General features: G+C 46.7%; 1 protein-coding gene across 2 annotated transcripts in view; it reads right to left on the bottom strand.

Moving 5' to 3' along the window:
• Nucleotides 1-21366, bottom strand: part of Tiam1 (TIAM Rac1 associated GEF 1) — a 342013-nt gene that overhangs the window by 7829 nt on the left and 312818 nt on the right. For both annotated transcript variants that reach the window (XM_027415559.2, XM_035444349.1), the window contains 9 exons: nucleotides 19611-19790; nucleotides 17792-17860; nucleotides 17398-17523; nucleotides 14705-14813; nucleotides 9988-10167; nucleotides 9773-9891; nucleotides 6522-6630; nucleotides 2826-2884; nucleotides 2278-2380 (listed from right to left, as the gene is read on the bottom strand). In XM_027415559.2, coding sequence (XP_027271360.1) covers nucleotides 2278-2380; nucleotides 2826-2884; nucleotides 6522-6630; nucleotides 9773-9891; nucleotides 9988-10167; nucleotides 14705-14813; nucleotides 17398-17523; nucleotides 17792-17860; nucleotides 19611-19790 — 1054 coding nt within the window. The remainder of the gene's footprint in view (nucleotides 1-2277; nucleotides 2381-2825; nucleotides 2885-6521; nucleotides 6631-9772; nucleotides 9892-9987; nucleotides 10168-14704; nucleotides 14814-17397; nucleotides 17524-17791; nucleotides 17861-19610; nucleotides 19791-21366) is intronic.

The following is a 21366-nucleotide window of genomic DNA, read 5'->3' as shown; positions in this document are numbered from 1 at the left end:
GGTTTGGGAGTCTTCTCCTTACATGACTAGGCGATTTAAACAGACTCCACTCCTAACCACCTGACCATGTCCACTGAAAAGCAAAAGTATGATAGGAAAGTAAGAAACTGCTCGGTGTTTTTTAAAGATATCATTTAACATTCATGAATTTATTGTGAACACACACCTATGCACACAAGCGCACCTGCAAGTGAAAGCCAGAGAACAACTTGTGAGATTCTGTTCTCTCCTTCCACCATGTGAGTCCTGGGGATCAAACTCAGATCATCAGAGTTGGCAGTGAGCGCCTTTACCCAAAGAGCCAGCTACTGTTGGTTGAACTCATGGTGCGGAACCCGTGGATGCAGAGGGCCAGCTCTACTGGCTGATGCTCTGCCCTGCCAACAGTGCTGCACTGAGTTAAGTCAAGAGTAAAGTGTTCGTGAAAGGAGCCATTCACTGAAGGCACTTACACACCTCCAGGTCGGTCTCACCCAGTGGCTCAGAAGCCTGGCCACCAACCCTGCCCTGTGACTCCATCAGCTAACTCTCCATCTGCCGAAATTCCCCAAACTAAGACAACAATCTGAAAACTCCAAGCACTGATTCTTGAATCCCCTGGAATGTAACTCATAATGTAACATTGTGACCAGTCTTTTTAATTCAATTAAAATATGCTTTTATCCAGAAGGCTTTAAATTTGATTTGAATGAAAAACAGAGGCTGGGAGAAAGAAATGTCATTATCACAAAGACTGCTTTGTTTTCAGAATGTCTTTATGTGTCTGGTACTTAATTAAGGCAAAATTCCTAGCTAAGAAAGAAGCCTACAGTTTGCCACAGAAACCAACCTCCACATTTATAAGCCTGGTATGAGAAAATATGATCAGATAACTCCTAAGTCTATGGCATTAAAAATACAGACACCAGGGGCTGGAGAGATGGCTCATAGGTTAAGAGACCCAACTGCTCCTCCAGGGGACCCAGCTTCATGTCCCAGCACCCATATGGCAACTCCCAGCTGTAACTCCAGTTCCAGGGGACCTGACGCCCTCTTCTGACTTATGCAAGCACTACACACACACGGTGTACAGAATACAGGCAAATAAAACTCCAATACATAAAACAACTTTTAAAAGGAGTCTGCTATAGCACTTAAGTGTCTAAGCCTCAAAATACTATCACAGCTGCTATAGACCTATGATCCAAAAGCATCTGCAAATTTACCTGTAAATCAAGTCTGAGGAGCAAACCACCCCGAATCCCTTAGAACTAGCTAATAAAGCTGTTTAAAAAGATGTAGTGCAATGAACACAGAGACAGGAGGCACCCACAAGCCCCTACCCCTAGCTGAGCAGCTACGAGAGACCTTCTGGGAGAAGGAGAGACAGTTCTCTTTAAGGATGTGAACCTTGGCAGGTCCACCATGTCCTAGTAGATGGCCCCAGGCTCGTGCGTATATAGGCAATGCAAACTGGACTTGGTGAGTTACTGGGTTGTTTTGGTGGGTTTTTTTTAAGAGGGAAGGAAGTTAGGACGGGGTAGTGGGGGTAGATCTGGGGATAGATGGAGGGATGTGAATATAGCCAAAATATATAGTATTAAGTTCTTGAAGACTTAATAAAAGGGGCCTAGGGAGACAGCTCAGCAGTTAAGAGCACTTGTTGCTCTTGCAAGAGGACCCAGCACCCACATGGTGTAAGGGTCTCTCTGATCACGCCTCCTGGGGCTGGCTGTGGCCAGGTACACCTGTAGCCAGCACCAGGAGGCGTGGTCAGAGAGACCCCTACACACATGGTGGTTCACAAACATCTGTAACTCAGGTCCCAGAATATCTAATGCCTTCTTCTCATCTCCAAAGGCACCACCAGGCACACGGATGGTGCACATGCATACATACATGCAAGCAGAACACTCATGCACATACAGTAAATCCTTGAGAAAATTAATAAATCTACACATAGTTTTATTTTCTATTCATGTATGAGGCAATGGAGATGGAGGGAAGAGTTAGTTTAGCGTAGAAGGTAAAATACGGGCTGGCAGTCCCAGAATGCGCATACAAGCAACTCACATGCCAGGCCACATGATGGCTTAGCAGGTAAAGGTGCCTGCTGCCAATCTGGGTGACATCTGGGTTCCACGTGGTACAGGAAGAGAACCAACCACTACAAGTTGTCCTCTTACCTCCCCAGAAGTGACATGGCACATATGTGACAGCATGCATGCATGCGTACACGCACGCACGCACGCACGCACGCCCCTCTAATAGAAAGGAGAAGAAATGTATTGGGCTCACCTGCAGTTGGCAGAGCTCGCACTTGCAAAGCTTCCGTAGGGATCATATGGCGAAACCGGAAAGGGTCCCACTCCTCGTAGACTGACAGCCTGTGAGAGCCAACCTGCCGGAGAGAGGCAGCCCACTGTTTTAGAGCAAGGTCATCCACCTGGACCAGCTCCCCACACTTTCCACACCATTGTAGACTCAGAAACTCAGTGCATCGGTGCCAGCCAGAGGAACATCACATCCCCTGCTTGCACTCTGGGTTTCACTGGCAGATGTGAGAGACTGAGTGATCCGTGAGATGCCATGCAAATAGCTTTGCTAATTACATGCTGAGGGGATGGGGGGGGGGTCTCATACAAAAATGAGGGCACTAGAGAAGGGCAGGAGTGGCGATAGGAGGAAGCCTGTCTGCTGGGAGGAGGCCAGTCAGGACCCCCCTGGAGGGTTAGAAACACTTATAAAGGAGAGAAGAGGCTTTGCTGACTGGTAGAACTATGCAGACACAACCAAGAAGTAGACAGGGGCACAGGAAAACGACAGGGTGAAGCAGGAATACTTACAAGCTTCTTCTTCTGCTTGGAGCCATCTTTATACACAAGGACCACGGCCGTTTTGAAGACTGCAAGTGAAAGATAATAAGAGCGGTTATGCCATGAAATGTGTGGTCTTCCCCATGCCCCAACTCTGCTAACTTAGGGCAGTACTGTACTGCTACAGTTACGAGAGCATGGAGATCCCCGGGGTGGACTGCCAGCCACCTTGACCTTATTTACAACACCTGAAAGGCAAAGCTTGCTGGGAAAGACATTCCTGTCTTTAATCTAAGTAGAGAGCGCCTAAATAAATGAAAATACCCTCCTCTACCCCGCCCAAAAGGTGTGTTTTAGCTTGTTATTTTAAGGTTATATATAACTCAGCTGGGCTAACTTTAGTAGCTGGAGGACCAGGACAAATGCCTCTAATAACTGCTGAAGGTGATTTGCATTTATGAAAATTAAGTCCCCCTCTGTCTCTACTCACTGTATCTCTAACACAGTGCTCTTAGTTCAGGAAATAAAATTCACCTTTCTGACCTCTGGAAATGAAAATGAAATAATGAAATGCAATGTAACCCCATTTCTTCCAACAGAGTAAACAAAGGCATGGTAGAGTTATGTATAGCCTTCCTTCCAGAGAATTCCTTAAGCAATGCCAGGCATGGTCAATATGGCAGGGATCTACCTGAAAGGTATACACAGGGTTGGCATCTGGAAGGGAATGGAAACGTGATTCTAGTCCATCCCTGGTCCTTTGTGTCAGTCTCTGCCATAGTCTAAATGTCTGTTTCTCCCAAAATCCCGGTGTTGACAACTAATCCCAGACTGTGGTGGCTTGAATGAGAAATGGTCCCCGCAGGCTTGGGTAGTGAAACACTTAGTGCTCAGCGGGCTGTTCTATTTGGGTGGGTTATGAAAGCCGTAGGAGATGGAGTCTTGCTGGAGGAAGGACGTTACTGGAGAAGACTCCAGCAGTCACAGCCTTGCCCCATCTCCAGTTTCCTCCCCCTGCTTCCTGGACGTGGCTGAAGATGTGATCTCTCAGCTCTGCTGTGACTGTCTGCTGCCATGCTCTCTCCGCCACAACAGACTCTCCCTCTGGAACCACACTCCAAAATGAACTCTTTCTTCTGTGAGCTGCCTTGGTCGTGGTGTTTCACCACAGCCACAGAAAAGGAACTACTACCCTGATGGGCTGGCTTGAGAAGCAGGTGCTCTGGGAAGTGACGGGCACAGGATTGGCCACTGTGAGTAAAGTCAGTGCTCTGGTAAGAGAGGCTCAGGAGCTGTTCTGGCTTCTCTGACATGTATGTGAACATAGACAGAAGGCATGTGAAAAGCGGGATCTGGTACCCCAGACTCTGCTGTCACAACATCCCAAGAAAGTTTCATTCTCTGAGCCAGATATGTGGCAGCTGGAGGAGACACAGACTGGTATGTCAGGCATGAATATTGTCAGGCACGGGCTCTGACCCTCTGGAGACCACCACGAAGTACTTGGCTTACTTAACAACTTGCTTAGGGTAGGACAGGCTTCCTCCGTCTGCAGGAACACTTCCGCCTGCCTCTTGTATACTCTACGATATGGCTTAAAACCTTGAGCCCTAGGATCCCTGGCATCCCTTGCCAGCCTAGAACAAAACTATTTCTGTGTTTGTGTTTTATGTTGGTGGTCACTAACAGTCAGTACACGAGGCCCATCTTGTGAGGCAAGGTGCTGCTGGCAGCAAGCCAATATCCATTTTGGAAGAATGCTACACTATGTCCTAAGACTAGAGTTTTAAATCAAAACAAAAGGACAGCCAGGCTGTCATCCAAAGCTGCCTGTTCAACAGTGTTCCTGCACAGCAACGCTTCCTCACTTAACAAGGCGTTCCCAGTTAGTTCTGCCTAGCTACTTGAAATCAAAAGGACTGTCGCAGATGTCCCCTCTAGTGAACTTATCCAGGACTCATCCTAACACTGCTCCCCACCACAGTCAGACTTTTTCATGATCCTTATTTTAATTCCTCCTCATCTCTCTTTACTGTTACTCTGAGTAATGGTGAGCTGGCCTCTAATCACAGAGCCTTTCAAAGGTTACGTCCCACAAACCAAAGCCCCAATGAGGTCACTGAGCTGGGGCAAGCCGCATGTGTTTGTTTATAGCTGGGCCAAATGTGCTAGGCTTGGCCTCTCTGGATCAGCTACCTGACACTGTCCCCTGTGCATAGCCAAGGAAACAAGGAGCAGGGGATACAGAGTACTCCCTGAGCTACAGGACAAGGGTCAGGCATGTCCTACACATTACAAGTGACATCTTCGAGACCACCTTCCTGCTGCCTCTGTGGGGTAACACGGCTGCTGCCTGTGCATCTGTATCACCGACAGGAGCTTTTGGCTATTCCACCAAATATCCAACATTCTTCTTGGTCCAGGAGCTAAGAGTTCTATACAGCTTCCAACAGAAAAGTCTGCCAACATCTTACTTTCTCCTACTCAAACTATTCTCAGTTTTTAAATCTCTTTGTTTCTAACTCTGTGACATCAATGTTGCACCCTGGAGCTCCAAGACTGAAGACGGAAGCCGACGGTCAGTACCCCGCCACCCATAAGCTACAGTAAGGCGCAGCAGAGACTGGGGGGGGGGGGGAGAGATATCCTCTCTAAGTCTCAGGAACACAGAGGTGATGTGAAAAGGAAGCAAGCCCTACTGGCTCCCAACTCCACAAAGCACCTCAGGGCTTCCTGATGCTGCATTCGGTCCCGTTTTCTCACCACATGGGTGTTTGTTTACTGTGGTTATTTTTAGTGCAATGTCTTCAGTGCTCCTTAGAAATTTAGGACTATCACTAATTCCTTAGTGAGAATGAAGAGGCAGAGCCAGTAAATATTCCTGGGCAGTTCCATTTGGGAATTATACCGTGCAAAAGACGAATATGCGGTTAAAGAAGCACTAAGCAGCCCTTCCCTCTCAAGCAAACAATGACAGGTGAAGCACGTCACAGCTCAGTGTCCTAGCCTGAGCCTTTTAGGGAAGGCCGGGGATAAAACAGAAGCAGGGCTGTTAGCCACTTCATGCTCAGGGACAACCCTGCAAGAGACATATTCACGCCTACACTGCCGGCCACAGCTGAGCCTCCTGAACAATGCACGCTGCTTCCCAGCACAGAAGCTTAGGGTTCCTCCCTCAAAAGCATAGGAGACCTCCACCTGCACCCCTTAAAACAGTCTATCAAAACGATGAAAATCTCGTCTACTCTTACTGACATTCATAGCATGACTGAGCTGTCCCTTACAACCCATGGGGACATGAGTCACAACAACAGTTCACCTGAGAAATGGCCTCCTAAACTGTGGCATTCCATAAAAGCAGGGCAGAACCAGGGAAATGAAAGACCAGGATCTGGGGTCTCGGAAAGAGTTTTCTCTACATTTTTCATTTGACTTTTCTTCATTTATTGTCAAATCCACTAAAGACACCTGGACTTGCAGATAAAATTATTCTTAAAATGTTAAAAAAAAAAAAGATCCCTGCCCGTGAAATCCTTACAGCCCTGGCCACCCAGCCGCCGAGTGGCCACCACACTGAACCCATTCAGCGAGAAGGCTTAATTTATATTTGCTTATATTTATTTGGAAGAATTAGTGGCTGGAGCAGTAAGCTATAATTAGCTTCATTATAATAAACCATCTCTTGGAGAATAAGTCAGCTGTTTCCCATCCTCTTCCGACACATACCAAAGGCTGCCAACTCTGGCTCCTTCTTCCACTTTCCCAGCGAGGCGGGCGGGTTCAGCCAGATGACGGTGGTGTGCAGCAGCAGGTCACCCATGCTGAGATCTGCGACCTGCAAATCAGAGGCATGGCAAGCTTTCAGAGTGTGTGATCCACACAGAGGTTTTCAGGCAGTTTTAAAACACGTTAGCCCGCTGTCAACTACAGTTCATGAAATTATTGCTCCTAAAAAACACTGGCTTAGTATGGACACATAAATATGGCTAGACAGCTTTATGTGGTCATTCCACAGTGTGTATCAATCAGAATATCATGCTGTGTGCTACAAACAGATGGCTTGGACTTGCCAGGGTTTGACCTAATGTCTCAGCGTGCAGTGAGCTTGTTGAGCAATTAAATATATTTTTGATTTAGACGTTTCTAAGTGAACATAGGTTTGCCAGGATATAATCTCACTTTAAGTTCAGAAACAACCAACACAACATTTATTTATTAATATACATGAAGAAAATGTAAAAGTAACATAGAAAAGCACACACCACATTTTAAAGACACGTTCTTTGTGTCAGTAAACACCATCCCCCACTTGAAGATGAATATCATAAAACCTAGCCAAAAAATGTCATTACATTGCCTTGTTTGACCTGGACACAGTGTGATGAAATTTTAATGAAAAAAATCTGTTAATTCATATGACATGTCCAAATTTGAATAGAAATCCTCGAGATTACCAAAAACCACACGAGATGCACAAAACAAGTTCTTGTTTTTTCCTTTGTTCTATGTTTGTCCTATCCAAATTTTATGAATGAGGTAACAAAAGGGTTTAAGCCAGGATTAAATCCAGCCTATAAAATTAAGGTTCTTATGTCTAATGAAAGAAATGTCTCAAGGAGAACTAATGGTATTGGTGGTGAATGACAAATGTCCACCGGAAAACCCAGATAGTTACACAGTGAGTTTAGTCTTCAGGAGGAGTGAATCCAATGAGTCTCCTTTTCCCAATTCATCAAAGAAAACCTTATTTCACTTTAGAAGGGGAAAAGCCAAATCAGAAGTCTGGAGATTTCTTGCTAGACACATGTGGAATGGACAAGGAGCTCCTCAGAGACCAAGTGGTCAAACACTAATCCTGCTCTCTTCAAGGTCAAGTAGCAAACACTCAGACATAGGGTTTAGTTTTAGACTCTAACCAGAAATGCTAAACCAAGGAGGCCAGTGGTAGCCTTGTGTTCACACCTGACAACACCACAAGTTGCCAGGGGTTAAAGAAGACCTGACATCATTCCATGGGAAACCCCCCACGAGGAGACAGCCACACACTTTATCCTAAGAATACAATGAGACCTCACCCCAGCCCTCCTCATCCTTCCTGAGACTCCACACATCCAGAGCACCCAAACCCCATGTGCCCCTTGCCCATGTATCACAAGTAGCCATCTTGACTATCAGATCAACTGTCATGGTATCACAATATTTGGTTTACTTAATAATGGCTCCAAAGCCCAAGAGCAGTGGCTTCTATTAGTTCTGATATAAAAACCCAGTGTGCTTCTTCCCCAGTCACAAGACAAAGGATTTCAACTTAACCAGGGTGGGGGTGTGGGAGAGGGAGGGGGGATCACAGCTCAACTATCCAGGAAGCTGAGAAGAAAGAAAACTTCATTCTAGTGCTGCTGGCAGGGCAGGCTGCAAAGGTGTGGCCACCAGGTGTGGCAAGTGCACAGCTACGGTAGAAAAGGTGTAAACTGGTGTGTGTGTGTGTGTGTGTGTGTGTGTGTGTGTGTGTGTGTGTAGGTCAATTTACCTCAGTATTGCCAATGTTTTTTCATCCAGTGTCACACGGGAACAACTTTTGATTCACTCTAACCCTTTCTTAGGTGTGTGTGGCCCTGTGGGGCAGGGTTTTGGGTACATGGAAGAGAACTTTTGCCACTGGGAACCAGCATCCACCTACCAATCTTTTATCAACCACCAACTATGTGGCTGGGACTAGATAAACATTAGATATTCCAATCTGAGGACTCAGAGTCACCTTCCATGGCATTCACAGGAACAGCCCAGACTGGGTAAGGACACACAACTCTACATGCAGTGTGGGTTAAAATTGGAGACCCCAAAGGCAAAGGGCAGAGCATCAGAAATATGTTTGCTGTGCCTAGAAAAAGCTCTGGTGAAAATAAAAATTCATGGGTAGCCTTGAGCAATTCGATGCGCAGGAGGCAGACCCCAGGGTACACCTGTGAAGGGTGGTCTAGGTGAAGGCTGGCCTCAAAGACTGCCTGGGTGGGATTATCTTAATTGCCTTGGGGAGGTTCACCTTAATCATGGGTAGGGGTAGAAGACAAGTTCACCGCCAGCATGCAGGCACTACTCTCTCTGACAACACAATGCGACGGGCTCCTTCACACTTCTGCCACAGTGACTTCCCCGCCATAGTGGACTTAACCCTGAACTGTGAGACAACTTAAGGCCCCCTTTTAAGTGCTGTGGCCTGAGGATTTTACCAAAGCAACAGGAAAAGAACCTAACATACATGGGCTTCAAAGGCAAGATTCCTACTGCTGTGCATCGGTTTCCTCAAGATTCGAAACGTTCCATCTCTCAGGAAGAGTCTCAAGGCAAAAGGTAAACAATTCGTTCACGGGAGGATGGTAGAGAGAGGGAACTGGGATTGATATGTGAAATAACATTGTTTCTAATTTAAATAAGATATTTTAAAAGGCTTCAGGAAGTCCCTGAAACCAACCAGATTTACTAGACCCCTCCCTCCAGAGTAGGTAATAATGGCAGCCAAGAGTCACTCCCAGACCAGAGCAGCTGCCTGGAAGAGGCAAAAACCAGTCAAGCTACCCAGAAGACTTTTAGACCAGAGTCACTGTGAAGAACATTCTACAACATGCTGAGCTGCCTGAAGGCTGTGCAGTGTGCTCCAGGTTCCCAGCTTTGTGAGCTTTGTCACCCATGCTGAGGTGGGCTTTGGAAACACAGCTGTCTTTGACTCATTTCTGCTCCTGTAAGTGACCGCTCACCCATATTCCTGTAAGAAACCCCAATAAAACTCATCGGTTCACCAAGTGGACTTGGATGGCATCCGTACTTTGGGTCTGTGGTGGGATGCTTGTCCGGGGTGAGTGGACAAGTGTGTGCTGCATCTCCCCAAGGAAAAGTCTTGCTGCACAACACCCGCCAGAGAAAACCATCATACCTCATAAAGAGAGGGCATCGAGGGTGGGGGAGGGGGGCCGCCTCACCTCTTTCTTCTCTCCTGTCTGCTCAGCAATCAGCTGGTCAAACACAGCCCCAAACTCTTCGTGGATCTTCTGCATCTCATTGATGTGACTGGCAACCTTGTTCATGGTCTTGATGGCCACTAGAAGAACACAGGCATTGGAAGGGGCTGTGCAGAGGCCAGGCTGGGTGGGGCAGGTGCAGTTGGGGTGTGGAGAGGCTGGGGGGGGGGGCTCACCATCCAGGTGGTAGTGCTCTTCACTCTCGGCATCAGTCAGTGCAAACAGCTCCCTGAGCAGAAGCGGGTACTTGAGGACCCTCTGGATGGGCTTGATGAGGTAAGACTCCAGGGTGGATGAGTGCTGCTGCCTTGGGTTCTGGGCATCCAGGAACGCCTTGAAGGCCGTGTCTGTCCTGGCTGGAAGGGACAGAACACAGACCATCAGGGAGGCACGTCCCAGTGGCTCCCCCTTGCCTCCTGTCTCACACTGGCTCTAGCGCAAGGCTTCTTTTTACAGGACTGGGCACAGCAGGCCCCGGGGAGAGGGAGGAGGTCTCTGCTGAGGCACACACAGGATAGGCCTGTCAGTCATGTGTGTGTTTGATGGGCAGGCACGCTAGTCACACTCCTCAAACTGAGTGTGTTTTTCCGTTCTGACATTTTGACTCTTTCTTACTTTCCTTGGGGATGCTGCTCTTTCCAGGCCCAGGCAACTCCTAAAGATAGCAAATGATTTGCCTGCAAGAATCAATTCAGAGAGTACCTCTCCCACACCTATGAGTTTTAGCAGGTGCTGACACTCTGGGTCCCCAACTGCTATGTTCATCGCCTGGGGGGGGGGCAGATGTCACACCTCTCAGCGTCTGCCACACCCCAGAGCTGGCATGCTATTGTCTGTCTCCTAAACAATCTCAATGCTTCCCCAAGGGGCCCCGCATGGCTGTCTCCTCCTCCTGGGACCCATGAATGACAAACGATGGCTGTCATCTGAGCTGCCAGCACTGTCACACAGGATAATCATAACACCAGATGAAACCTCCGCCTGGCTCCCAAGCCTCCAAGCACTTCATTGCTGGGAGCAACTTTTTAAACAGGCAGGAAGAAACCAGAAACAGCACCCTGCAGCCGCATTAAGTGGAGTGAGGCCAGAAACCTCAGAACCATCTGCTCAGTGTCAGCTTGGTGCTACCAGCTGTTAGCATCTGGATGGTGTGGAGCTGACCCAACAGAGCTCAGAGCACTTCAGTGCAAGCGCCTTCTCCCCAGCCTCGCCCTCATCTGTGTTCCAGCTGTCATGGCAAGTGGCCCAGGGGAACAGTGGAAAGAGGGGCCCACCAGGATGACTGGGGAGATGGACAATGCCTTCCAGGTGCAGGGTAATGCCGGAGAAAGGGGAATACGTGAAAAGGGAGGGGTGGTAAGCACAAGTGACTTCACAGTGGACATCTGCTGTGTTCGGGCTGCTGTGGAATTGGGCAGTGCTGGTAAGGTGGCTGCCCCAATGCAGGCCTGCAGGATGAAGAGCGAGCCCCTTCCTCCATACCCCGCCTTGCATGTCTCTGCTGTCTGGCTGTTTTGGAGTTGCAGGCATCAGATCTAATCGGTACACAAACATCATCATGATTGCTGGGACCAACTCATTCCTCACACTCAGAGCCTACATATTCACCAGGATTACGTTTGTCCCTCAGAAAGTAGACCAAGCCCTCCCTTGGACTTCAATTCTTCATAACAGCACCCAGTCTGTCAGAGGAACCTGATGATGGTCCATGAATAAATGCGTAGTTTGGTTATTCACCTTTTAAAAACGTATCTCCACCCCAAGTGGTCACAGTGTTTGTTACATGATACTGGAGATGCCATGTAAGGGCATCATGAAATGCTGAGTCCTTCTGCCTTGGAACAGTAAGAAAAGCAGTGACCCCAGGAGAAGAGCTCACATGGCCACAGCTTTGGAGTGGCTTGAAAACCCATTAGGAAGAATTGAGCTGGGCGCAGCACCTACACCCTACATCTCAGCACTTGGGGGCAGAGGCAGGAGAGTCTCTGTGAGTTCAAGGTCAGACTGGTCTACATGGCAAGTTCCAGGTTAGAGAGTACTACAGAGTGAGGGTCCCTGACAAAAGAAGAGGAGGAAGGAGAGGGAGAGGGGAGGAGGGGGAGAGGGGAGGAGAGGGAGAGGAGGGGGAAAAGAGAGGGAAGAGGGGAGAGGATGGCGGAGAGGAGGAGAGGGAGAGGAGTGGGGGAGGAGGAGAGGGAGAGGAGTGGGGGAGGAGGAGAGGGAGAGTAGGGGGGAGGGGGAGAGGAGTGGGGGGAATTGGAGGTATTAGATTCCACAGGTTCAGCTCATGATTTTCCTTTCAAAAAGAAAAAAAAAATCTTGAAGGAAAAGGACATGGGGACAGTAACCTACACATGCTAGGGAAGCTGGGCTAGCGCTGTAGCTGACACATGGACAATACTGACTTCTAATGTCCAGACTCCCACGTGCAAACATGGAGCTGTTGGTCACTGTGTGGTTTGAAAGAAAAATGCCCCCCCTGGGAGTGGCACTATCAGCAGGTGTGACTTTGTTGGAGAAGGTATGGCCTTGTTAGAGGAAGTGTGTCACTGTGGGGCAGGCTTTGAGGTCTCATATATGCCCAAGCCATGCCCAGTGTCTCAGTCCACTTCTTGTTGCCTTCTGATCAAGATGTAGCCAACACCATGTCCCACCATGATGACAATGGACTAAACCTCTGAAAATGTAAGTCAGCCCAATTAAATGTTTTCCTTTATAAGAGTTACCACGGTCATGGTGTCCCTTCACAGTGACAGAATCCCTAACTGAGACAGTCACTAAGTCATGAAGTGCATTCCCTATGAGGGAGAAGCAGGCTCTCAGAGCACAGTGTAGACCTCCTATCCAGCCCACCTCATTCTGCTAAGCATGGCAGACACACACTCTGGTTCCCAAAAGCCCTCCAGCTCACTTGACAACTAAATAAATGTAGGCCAAACCTACTGTTTTATGGGACAATTTGGAGTGATGGTATAATATTTTTCAGATGCAAAAACTAATGTTGTTGAATTAAGAAAAAAATCTACAGAGGCAAATTTAATCTAATTGAGTGATTAAAAAAGTAATAATTGCTTGAAGGAATATAATGCATGTATAACTTCACTACAGAGCAAATAATTCTATGTTTATTTTAGTAATCAGATAATGACTAGCAATCAGTAAGAGTCTTAAAACACACACACACAGAGCCAACACACGTGTGACAACATGGATTAAGATCACACAGCATGGCATGGAAATTCTCAGAACCCCGCTGCACAGACTAGCACTCCTCACATTATCTGGGGCAGAGTCTTTTGTTGTCCAAAAACCTGCCTTATTCTAGTATTTTCTGACACTGCTCTTCGCTTAAGTTAGCTCTCTTGGTAGCAAACACAAACACAAGGGATGGAAATTATTCAACCAGGGACTTGATGAGAAATGTTTTCCGGGCAGCAGTGGAGGAAGAGCACACGCATTTCCAGAGACCGAAGCCAAACCTTGTACTGATGCAGTCTTCCAAAGAAACACTTCTCCAGCACCCCTGGGAGGGGCTGTGTCACAGTGTGGCTAATACACAGAGCATGTATTACACTGACTTGTGAAAACTTTCGGACTAAACTGAATTGGGCTGGTTTTTTAAAGATAAGATCTAGCCAGATAGTCCTGGCTGGTCTTGAACTCAAGATCCTACCCTACCGTCTCAGTTTACTGAGGGCTGCAATTACAGATGTGTGTGGCCAGAATGCACCAGACGTAGCTTTTTAAAGTGGAAATATGTTAATTATACATATTCCTGGGGTAGGACTGGTATTTTAATATATGCGTACATGATCATCAGCAAGAGCAGAGTGTCCACCACAAACATTTTCATCACTTTGCATTGACAATACTCACTCTGTCTCTTTAATTATTGTCAGCCACCATCGCTCCACCAGGCTTCCTGATTTTTCTCTTGGAAGCGCTGGAGCTTGAAGTGAAGGCTTTCTGCACGCAAGGTGAGCGCTCACACTGTCTTATGTCCTCTGTGTGTACACAGGACTTACCTGTTCAGCTACACTACCTGCTAGCCAGCCACCTTCTTCCTACTAACCCATCCCCTGTCCTTCTCAGCCTCAGCTAACCACCATTCCTCTCTTATTGCTGGGAGACCAACTTTTCACATATTGTGGACCACCATACCCTGAACCGTGGAGGCTGCAGAAAGCTTCTGGAGACACACCTCCAAGGGAAGTATCTGGGCTGGGGGGAGGAGAATGGAGAAGCAGAGCAGAAAGGAGAAAGAGCGGAGAGAATGAAAAGGAAAGGAGAGGAGGAGAAAGAGGAGGGGGCAATAAGGGAAGAGAACTCTCCCTCCCTACATGAAAACTATACTTTGGTCTGGGCAGAGATATCGGCAATGAGAAGATTCTTAACGAATAACTGAAATAACTTCAGTGGTAATACCGACAGCTGCTACCACACAGGAAAGATGACTTTCTGAAACAAGAGTATATGATGCACAGTGAATTAAAATGGACATTAATGAAAACGAGGATCCCAACATTCAGGAGGCAGAGGCAGGAGGATCTCTAAGTTTGAGGACAGCCTGACCTACAGAGAGAATTCCGGGACAGCCAGGGCTGTACAGAGAAACCATGTCTTAAAAAAAAAAAAGGTGGTTTTTACATTATTGCAAGAAGATTCCAGCCCAAAATGGCTAACTCAAAATTTTCATTGCAAGAAAACCGATAAATGATGAATTAAGACCGTGATACAATTGTTTTCTCAAAACCAATATTGTGGCTTACGGGAATGCCAGCCTTGCACATAGGTGACTCTCAGATTCTTCTCAGAAAGCCTTCCATCACTTCATCCACACAAATGTGACTTGGCAACCAACAAACCAGTCCAAACCACCTAGCCCAGCCTTACCTTTCACCAGGACCTTGGGGACTTTCGTGTGGCTGGCACAGAAGGCACTGTAGAGCTTGAAGCGGTCAGCATAGTACAGGAAGGAACCCCCCAGAGAGAACAGCACTTTCTAGAGTAAAGAGAAAACATGTGATAAGTTCACTCCCCTCCTCATGTAGACCCAGCAGAGACGAGAGCAGGGAAATGACACTGTCACACACTCTGCACCAACCAGAGTCTCCAGGCCTGTCAAAGACTTTCTCTGTTCATCAAGGTGCTAGAACTGATTGTAGAAAAAATACTTTGGGTTAAAATAAATTTTATTAATACTGGGTTTTTGTCTTCTCAGTATTTACAGTGGGACTGTTTGATGGCCTATGTGAGATGTTTGACTGCTGATGAGAAAATAACAGATTTTTTGGGAAAGCAGAAATACCCTGAGTTCTCTCATGAGTTCCTTATTTCGAGACAGAAGAGACACACCAGACAAATGAAGGAAAGGCTTACACCTCCAAAGTGGAGAAGGTATGTCCCTGGTCACTGCCTCTACCTTCTCCAAAGTCCCTCTGTCCTCTGCCAGGGAGTAGATAAGCACCTAAGTGATTCCTATGCAAGAGTCACATTCAAGTGCAGACAGTAGCTCCAGCTAGTCTGCATGGACAGCTGCCCCAAGAGGATCACACCAGGGCACACCTTCCTTGTTAGGACAGACAGATACACCTGCTGTGGGATGATTTTTATCCCACCCCTGCTATGTGGATGAACAAAGAAGCAAGCCTCAGAAAAACATCTTCCAGAAAGTTCACATGGATCTAGTCTTGCTCAGAGACAGGCTTAGAATTACAACATAGAAGATGAGATGACTCAGCAGTTAAAGGTACAGACCTCCAAAACTTGGGAACCCAAGTTCTGTCCCTGGAACTCATGTAAGGTGGTAGGCGAGAACTGACTCCACAGAGTTGTCCTCTAGCCTCCAAATGCTCACCGGGGCATGTGTGCACACACAATAATGATAATAATATTATTATTATATTATTATTATTATTATTACAAAGTAATTAAAAGTTAGGCTTTAAGAAAGGGCTTTCTAACTACACAGTTTATCTGATACAATTTGGAGTAAGTTCAGATAGTTTACTAAAGGGGAAAATGTCTACTTTAGACCATACTTAATTGGCATCCACAGTAATCAGAGACCTAAAATCTCGTCCTCATGTTCAACCCTTCCTGTTGCTATAGTTTTCTTGTCACCAGGTCCACCACTTCAGCCCCAAATGAACACATGGGCACTATATTAATTATAAAACTATTGGCCGATATCTAGGGCTTCTTATTGGCTAGCTCTGTCTTAATTATTAGCCAATAACTACTAATCTATGTATTTCTACATGGCCATATCTTACCAGAGAACACCTGGTGCGTCCTATCTTCACGGTCTCTACATGGCATCCCTCTCTGCCTACCTTCCCAAGAATTCTCCTAGTCTTCTAGTCCTGCCTCTATTGGCCAAACTGTTTTATTCATCAACCAATAAGAGAAACATATATACAAAAGGACGTCCCCCATCACCGTCCTATACTTCTCAAGTGCCATGGCTGTAGGACTACATACGTACAATATGGCTACCCAAGTCATGATCACAAATCACACAGGAAAATCTGGGAAGAACCACCAGAAAGCAAAACAAAACAAAACAAAACAAAACACCCCTTTGCTTACAGTAACAGTTACTAAGTGTCTCACTATACAGTAACAGATAAAGCAGTGTCTCCAGTGTGAGCTGCACAGGATGGGATGGATTCCCACCCTCTGACTGCAGCTGCCCAATGCTGCTCACCTACAGGACTTCTGAAGGTCCCACAGGCTAGTGCACACTGCAGATTCCCCAGAGGAAGTTCCATCAGCCTGATGAGAACAAACCTACATTATCAGAATGCAGGACACACTACCTGTGTACGGGAGGTGTGGCAAGCAGGAACTGGCATTCAGGGATGACTCAGTCCTGACTGTAGTGATGGTTTCACAGAGGGTGTGTGTGTGTGTGTGTGTGTGTGTGTGTGTGTGTGTATTCATACACACATACTTTATCAGATATGCAAAATGCTTTGTCAACTATACCACAGCAGATCTTACTTTTAAAAGCACAGTGTGACATGCAAGCCAACACACACATCAATGCGTTTTGTTGATCTGAAATTTGGAAGCAGAAATTCCTACCAGGGAACACCACCCAGGGGAGAGGAAATGAGCCCGAGGGGGAGTAACCCTGACTCAGGCAGGAGTCAAACCTGCTCTCTAAGACTACAAGGATGCTGTCCAACTGGACAGTGATCAGTGTTTCTATCAAGCAAAGTTCCCCAGAACAAAATAAACTGATTTTACTGACAGACCAGAGGGCTATTGAATTTGTTACTAGATAATGTATTTAACTTGTTACTAACTAATGCAACCTCAAGATCCATGCAGCTTCCAACAGAGACATTTAATGGAGTCAACAGCATCAAACAAGAAAGGTAAAAATAAAGTGGTCTCTCCCCACTACTCCCCTGAGGAAGCCTCCCCACCCCCACTGGGAAGTCCTGCCAAGCCCTCAGTACTATGAGCTCCACAGCCTCCCAGAGAACAAAAGACACCTGCGGCGTGACATGGGGGTACATCCTGACCCAGCAGAGGCACAAAGGGGCAGCTTTAAGTGGCTTGAGGGTGAGGCTTACCTTGAATTGTTCAACTTTCTCAAGCTTTTCCAAATCAGGGACCAATCTTACTCCATCTTCTAGAGTTTTAAGGAATTCGACTTGAAACTCGACCATTTCAGTTAAATTTCCAAACAGTACATCAAGCTAAAAAATGAAAAAGAATTTAACCTACCCCATATTACAGGAAGGCTCAGAATTGCTATTTGGACCTGAGTGTACGATTTCTGAGTACAATCAAGTCTACTATTACAGGAGACTCATGTTCCAACTTTACACCAAAACTTCACAGGCTGTATCTGACCTGCTACAACCAAATGGCTTTCCAGATGTGCCCAGTGTTAGGGGTGTCACTGTCCCTTCCTTCACCAGCAAGTCAACCCCTCCCTCACAATATCAAGGCAGGCCACCATACCTCATCCTGGGTGAGAAAGGTCTCCTTCTGAAGGGGCTTCAGGTATCGCTCCATGAGGCAGTTTAAGTCCTACAAACCAGAAAGACACTTCATTGGCATACCTAGAGTCTACAAGGCCCTGCGGGCGGAAAAGACAAACACTGTCCTGCTAGGGAGCCAGAGATAGAAATCCATTAAGACAGCAAGCAGGCGGCCCATGGGCCCAGCTGAAACTGATCCTTTAACTCACCATGTACCCTAAGAGCAGGCTTAGGAGCTCCATATAGGAATGGGCATGATTGTGTCCCAACAAAACTTTATTTTCTAAAACAGACAGCAGGTTGGATACGGCCTGCGGGTCACAGTATGCTAGACTCAAAATATTTAAGACTGATTTAGACTAAAATGTAAGTGGTTAAAAGCTGATTGCCGCTCCTGGTGGCATAGGCTGGAATTCCAGTATGTGGGAGGCTGAAGCAGAGAATCTTGAATTCAGGCCAGCCTGGGCTCCAGAGTGAGAGCCCGTCTTAAAACAAAACAAAACAAAACAAAACAAAACACAAAATAAAACACCCTAGATCTCATTACTGTCAACTGGGGTGAGAACAGAACAATTAAAAACACACAGAAAACAGACCCTACCCTTCTACCTAGACTCACATTAGGTTACTAAAAGACTTCAATCAGTCCATTTTCATGAGTGTTCAAAAACTTTGACTGATTATAGAGTTTTCTTATCAGGACTCATCAATTGGGATCCTATATTTGAAAAGAAACTGAATTCATTGTGTGCCCGTGCATTCCATACAAATTCTATATGTGTGCCTGGAGAAAGATGTCAGGTGTTTGGTTCAATCACTTTCTACCTATTCCCTGGAGAGAGGGTCTCTTACTGAACCTGGAGCTCACCAAGTTTTGGGCTAGGCAGTCAGCAAACTCCTGGGATCTGCCTTTCTCTGCCACCAAGAGATTCTGTTACAAACATGTGCAGCCAGTGTGGGTTTTGAGATTTGAACTCAGGTCCTAATACTTGTACAGCAGGTACTCATATCCACTAAGCTATCTCACCAGGTCCTAAGCTCAGATTTCGTAGTAGCTTATGATATTTTTAGAAAAGCCAGAAAGATGGTTTAATATTCACCACCAATTATATAAATATACAAAATAACAATTAAGAATTGGCCTGGAGAGATGGCTCAGAGGTTAAGAGCACTGACTGCTCTTCCAGAGGTCCTGAGTTCAATTCCCAGCAACCACATGGTGGCTCACAACCATCCATTATGAGATCTGGTGCCCTCTTCTGGTGTGCAGATATACATGGAAGCAGAATGTTATATACATAATAAATAAATAAATAAATAAATAACATTTAAAAAAAGAATTTATATTTATCAGTGTTAATTAATATACTAGCTCCATAAGAGAGAACAAGACCTTAACATTTGTGCTTTGACCTTGGTGTAGTTAAAACTCAGGGAGTGACTGTGGTGGTTTGAAAGAAAATGCCCCTCAAAGGGAGTGGCACTATTAGGAGGTGTGGCTTTGTTGGAGGAAGTGTGTCACTGTGGAGGTGGGCTTTGAAGTCTCCTTCGCTCAAGCTTCACTCAGTGTGACACTCAGTCCACTTCCTGTTGCCTGCACGATGTAGGACTTTTAGCACCTCCTCTGCCTGCTTGCATGTGCCCATGTCCCACCATCAGTATAGTGGACTAAACCTCTGAAACATGAGCCAGCTGCAATTACATGTTTTCTTTTATAAGAGTTGCCATGGCCATGGTGTCCCTTCACGGCAATAGAAACCCTAACTGAGACAGTGACCCGCCACTCTTTCCAGACGTACTTTCACATAGGTGCGCTCGGTCTCCAGCAGCTCACAGATCACCTTTCGCAATTTATCGGCATCTGACAGTTGTCGCGTGGTTGCCAGCTGAGGGCCTGTGGCATCCTGAGGAGACGGGCTCGAGTCGGAGGTGTTCATCTCGTGCAGACTCCGGCAAAACGCAGCAACCTGTTCTGTGCTCTGTGGGGCAAAGAACATGGAGTTGCCTCTTAGCCGGGAGCCTTGGGGGCACCCAGCCCTCCCCAAGGCATTTCTCAACTTAAAGAATTGTCACGGATGTATTACCTCTCACGTTTCCCAAACTGTTCCACACTTAAGTTCCCTGAGTGCTGATCACGCAATACTGAACGAGAGTACAGGAGTGTTCACCACCCATCAGGCACACTAGTCTGAGGTATTTAATATTCACAGGGTGTGAGAAGGGCAATTACAACTCCCACTGAGCAGTTGAAACAAAGGAGGCCTAGAGAGGTTAAATAACTCATCCAGGTCACACAGCTAGGAAGAGGAAGTGGCAGTGGCAGACCTGGAATTTGAACCACCCAAGCACATTTCAGGGCCTGTGATCCTGGGGAGCGCTGGGAGAGGGTTGGAGGGAGATGCTACTAGGAAGGAAACACGGGCCTCAGATATGCCTGACCAAGTGCTCTTAGGTCACCAAGCTACACCCCCAGCCCAAGGCCGATGTTTTGAACCATCCATGAGCAGCTGACAAATGAGAAGGTAGGAGGGGTTAATGACATAGAACACAAAGAACAACACTCGGCCATCAGATGCGGCTGTGCACACTAGCTGCTTACTCAGCACGCTTGAACACAATGTCTATGTGTGGTCATTAAAACTCTGACATTTAAGACACATGCCTGGATCTTTGGTAAGTTCTGCTGTTTCCTTTGAGCAGAAGGCGGCTAACCCTGAGTCAGGCCCTGTGGACCTACCTCAGCCTTCACTGCCCCAGGAGGACAGATTGAGGGGAAGGCTGCCATGATGGCCCAAGATTTCCTCACCCAACAAGTTTGGCTTTCTACAGTCCCAACTTATGGAGTGATGATGTCTGACGGGTGTTGAAAACTGGTGGGCTCGGTGGCTTACCTCAGTGAAGCCCGGGATCTCCTAGTCATCCCAATCCTGCAGCTCGGACCCAAGTCAGGGTCTACACTGGGATGACAAGGTACTGGCATTTGGCTTGGGGTTGTCTATAAAGATAAGGCCTCGCTATATAGCCCTGGCTGCACTCTAACTCAGTATGTAAACCAAGCTGGCCTTGAACTCGCAGACATCCACACCTGTCTGTTCCCTGAGAGCAAGGGTTAAAGGTCTCATGGAACTGATTGCTGCAGGCACTGTTTTGGAACAAGGAACCTTACATTGTCTGTCAATGCACTTATCAGTAATATTGGGTGGATAACTTCTAGTCCTCTTCAGTCCTTCTACTGTCTGTTTCAATCCTAAACACAAAAGTTCCCTTTTCAGGAAACGAATACTTTATCATCTAGGATGAACATTTTTTCCTCAAACAACAGCTGCTCCACAGAGCTGCAAGTCAAGACTGATAAGGCAGGAAAAGTAGGACCTAGCATATTCCACAGGGTGGGATTTGAATACAGTGAAGGGTGATTTGCAACGCAAATGAGAGCAAAGACAGAGTTTCTCAGACTCCACCAAAAAAAAAGATGCACTGGGGGCATCAGGCAGGAAAGCCCAGAGCCTCCACTGCGATTCACATGGCTATCATTCTAATTCTCTTGTGATTGCC

The sequence above is a fragment of the Cricetulus griseus genome, chromosome 4 (assembly GCF_003668045.3).
Source record: "Cricetulus griseus strain 17A/GY chromosome 4, alternate assembly CriGri-PICRH-1.0, whole genome shotgun sequence".
Taxonomy (NCBI): domain Eukaryota; kingdom Metazoa; phylum Chordata; class Mammalia; order Rodentia; family Cricetidae; genus Cricetulus; species Cricetulus griseus.
This window is presented reverse-complemented; position numbering and strand designations above follow the sequence as displayed.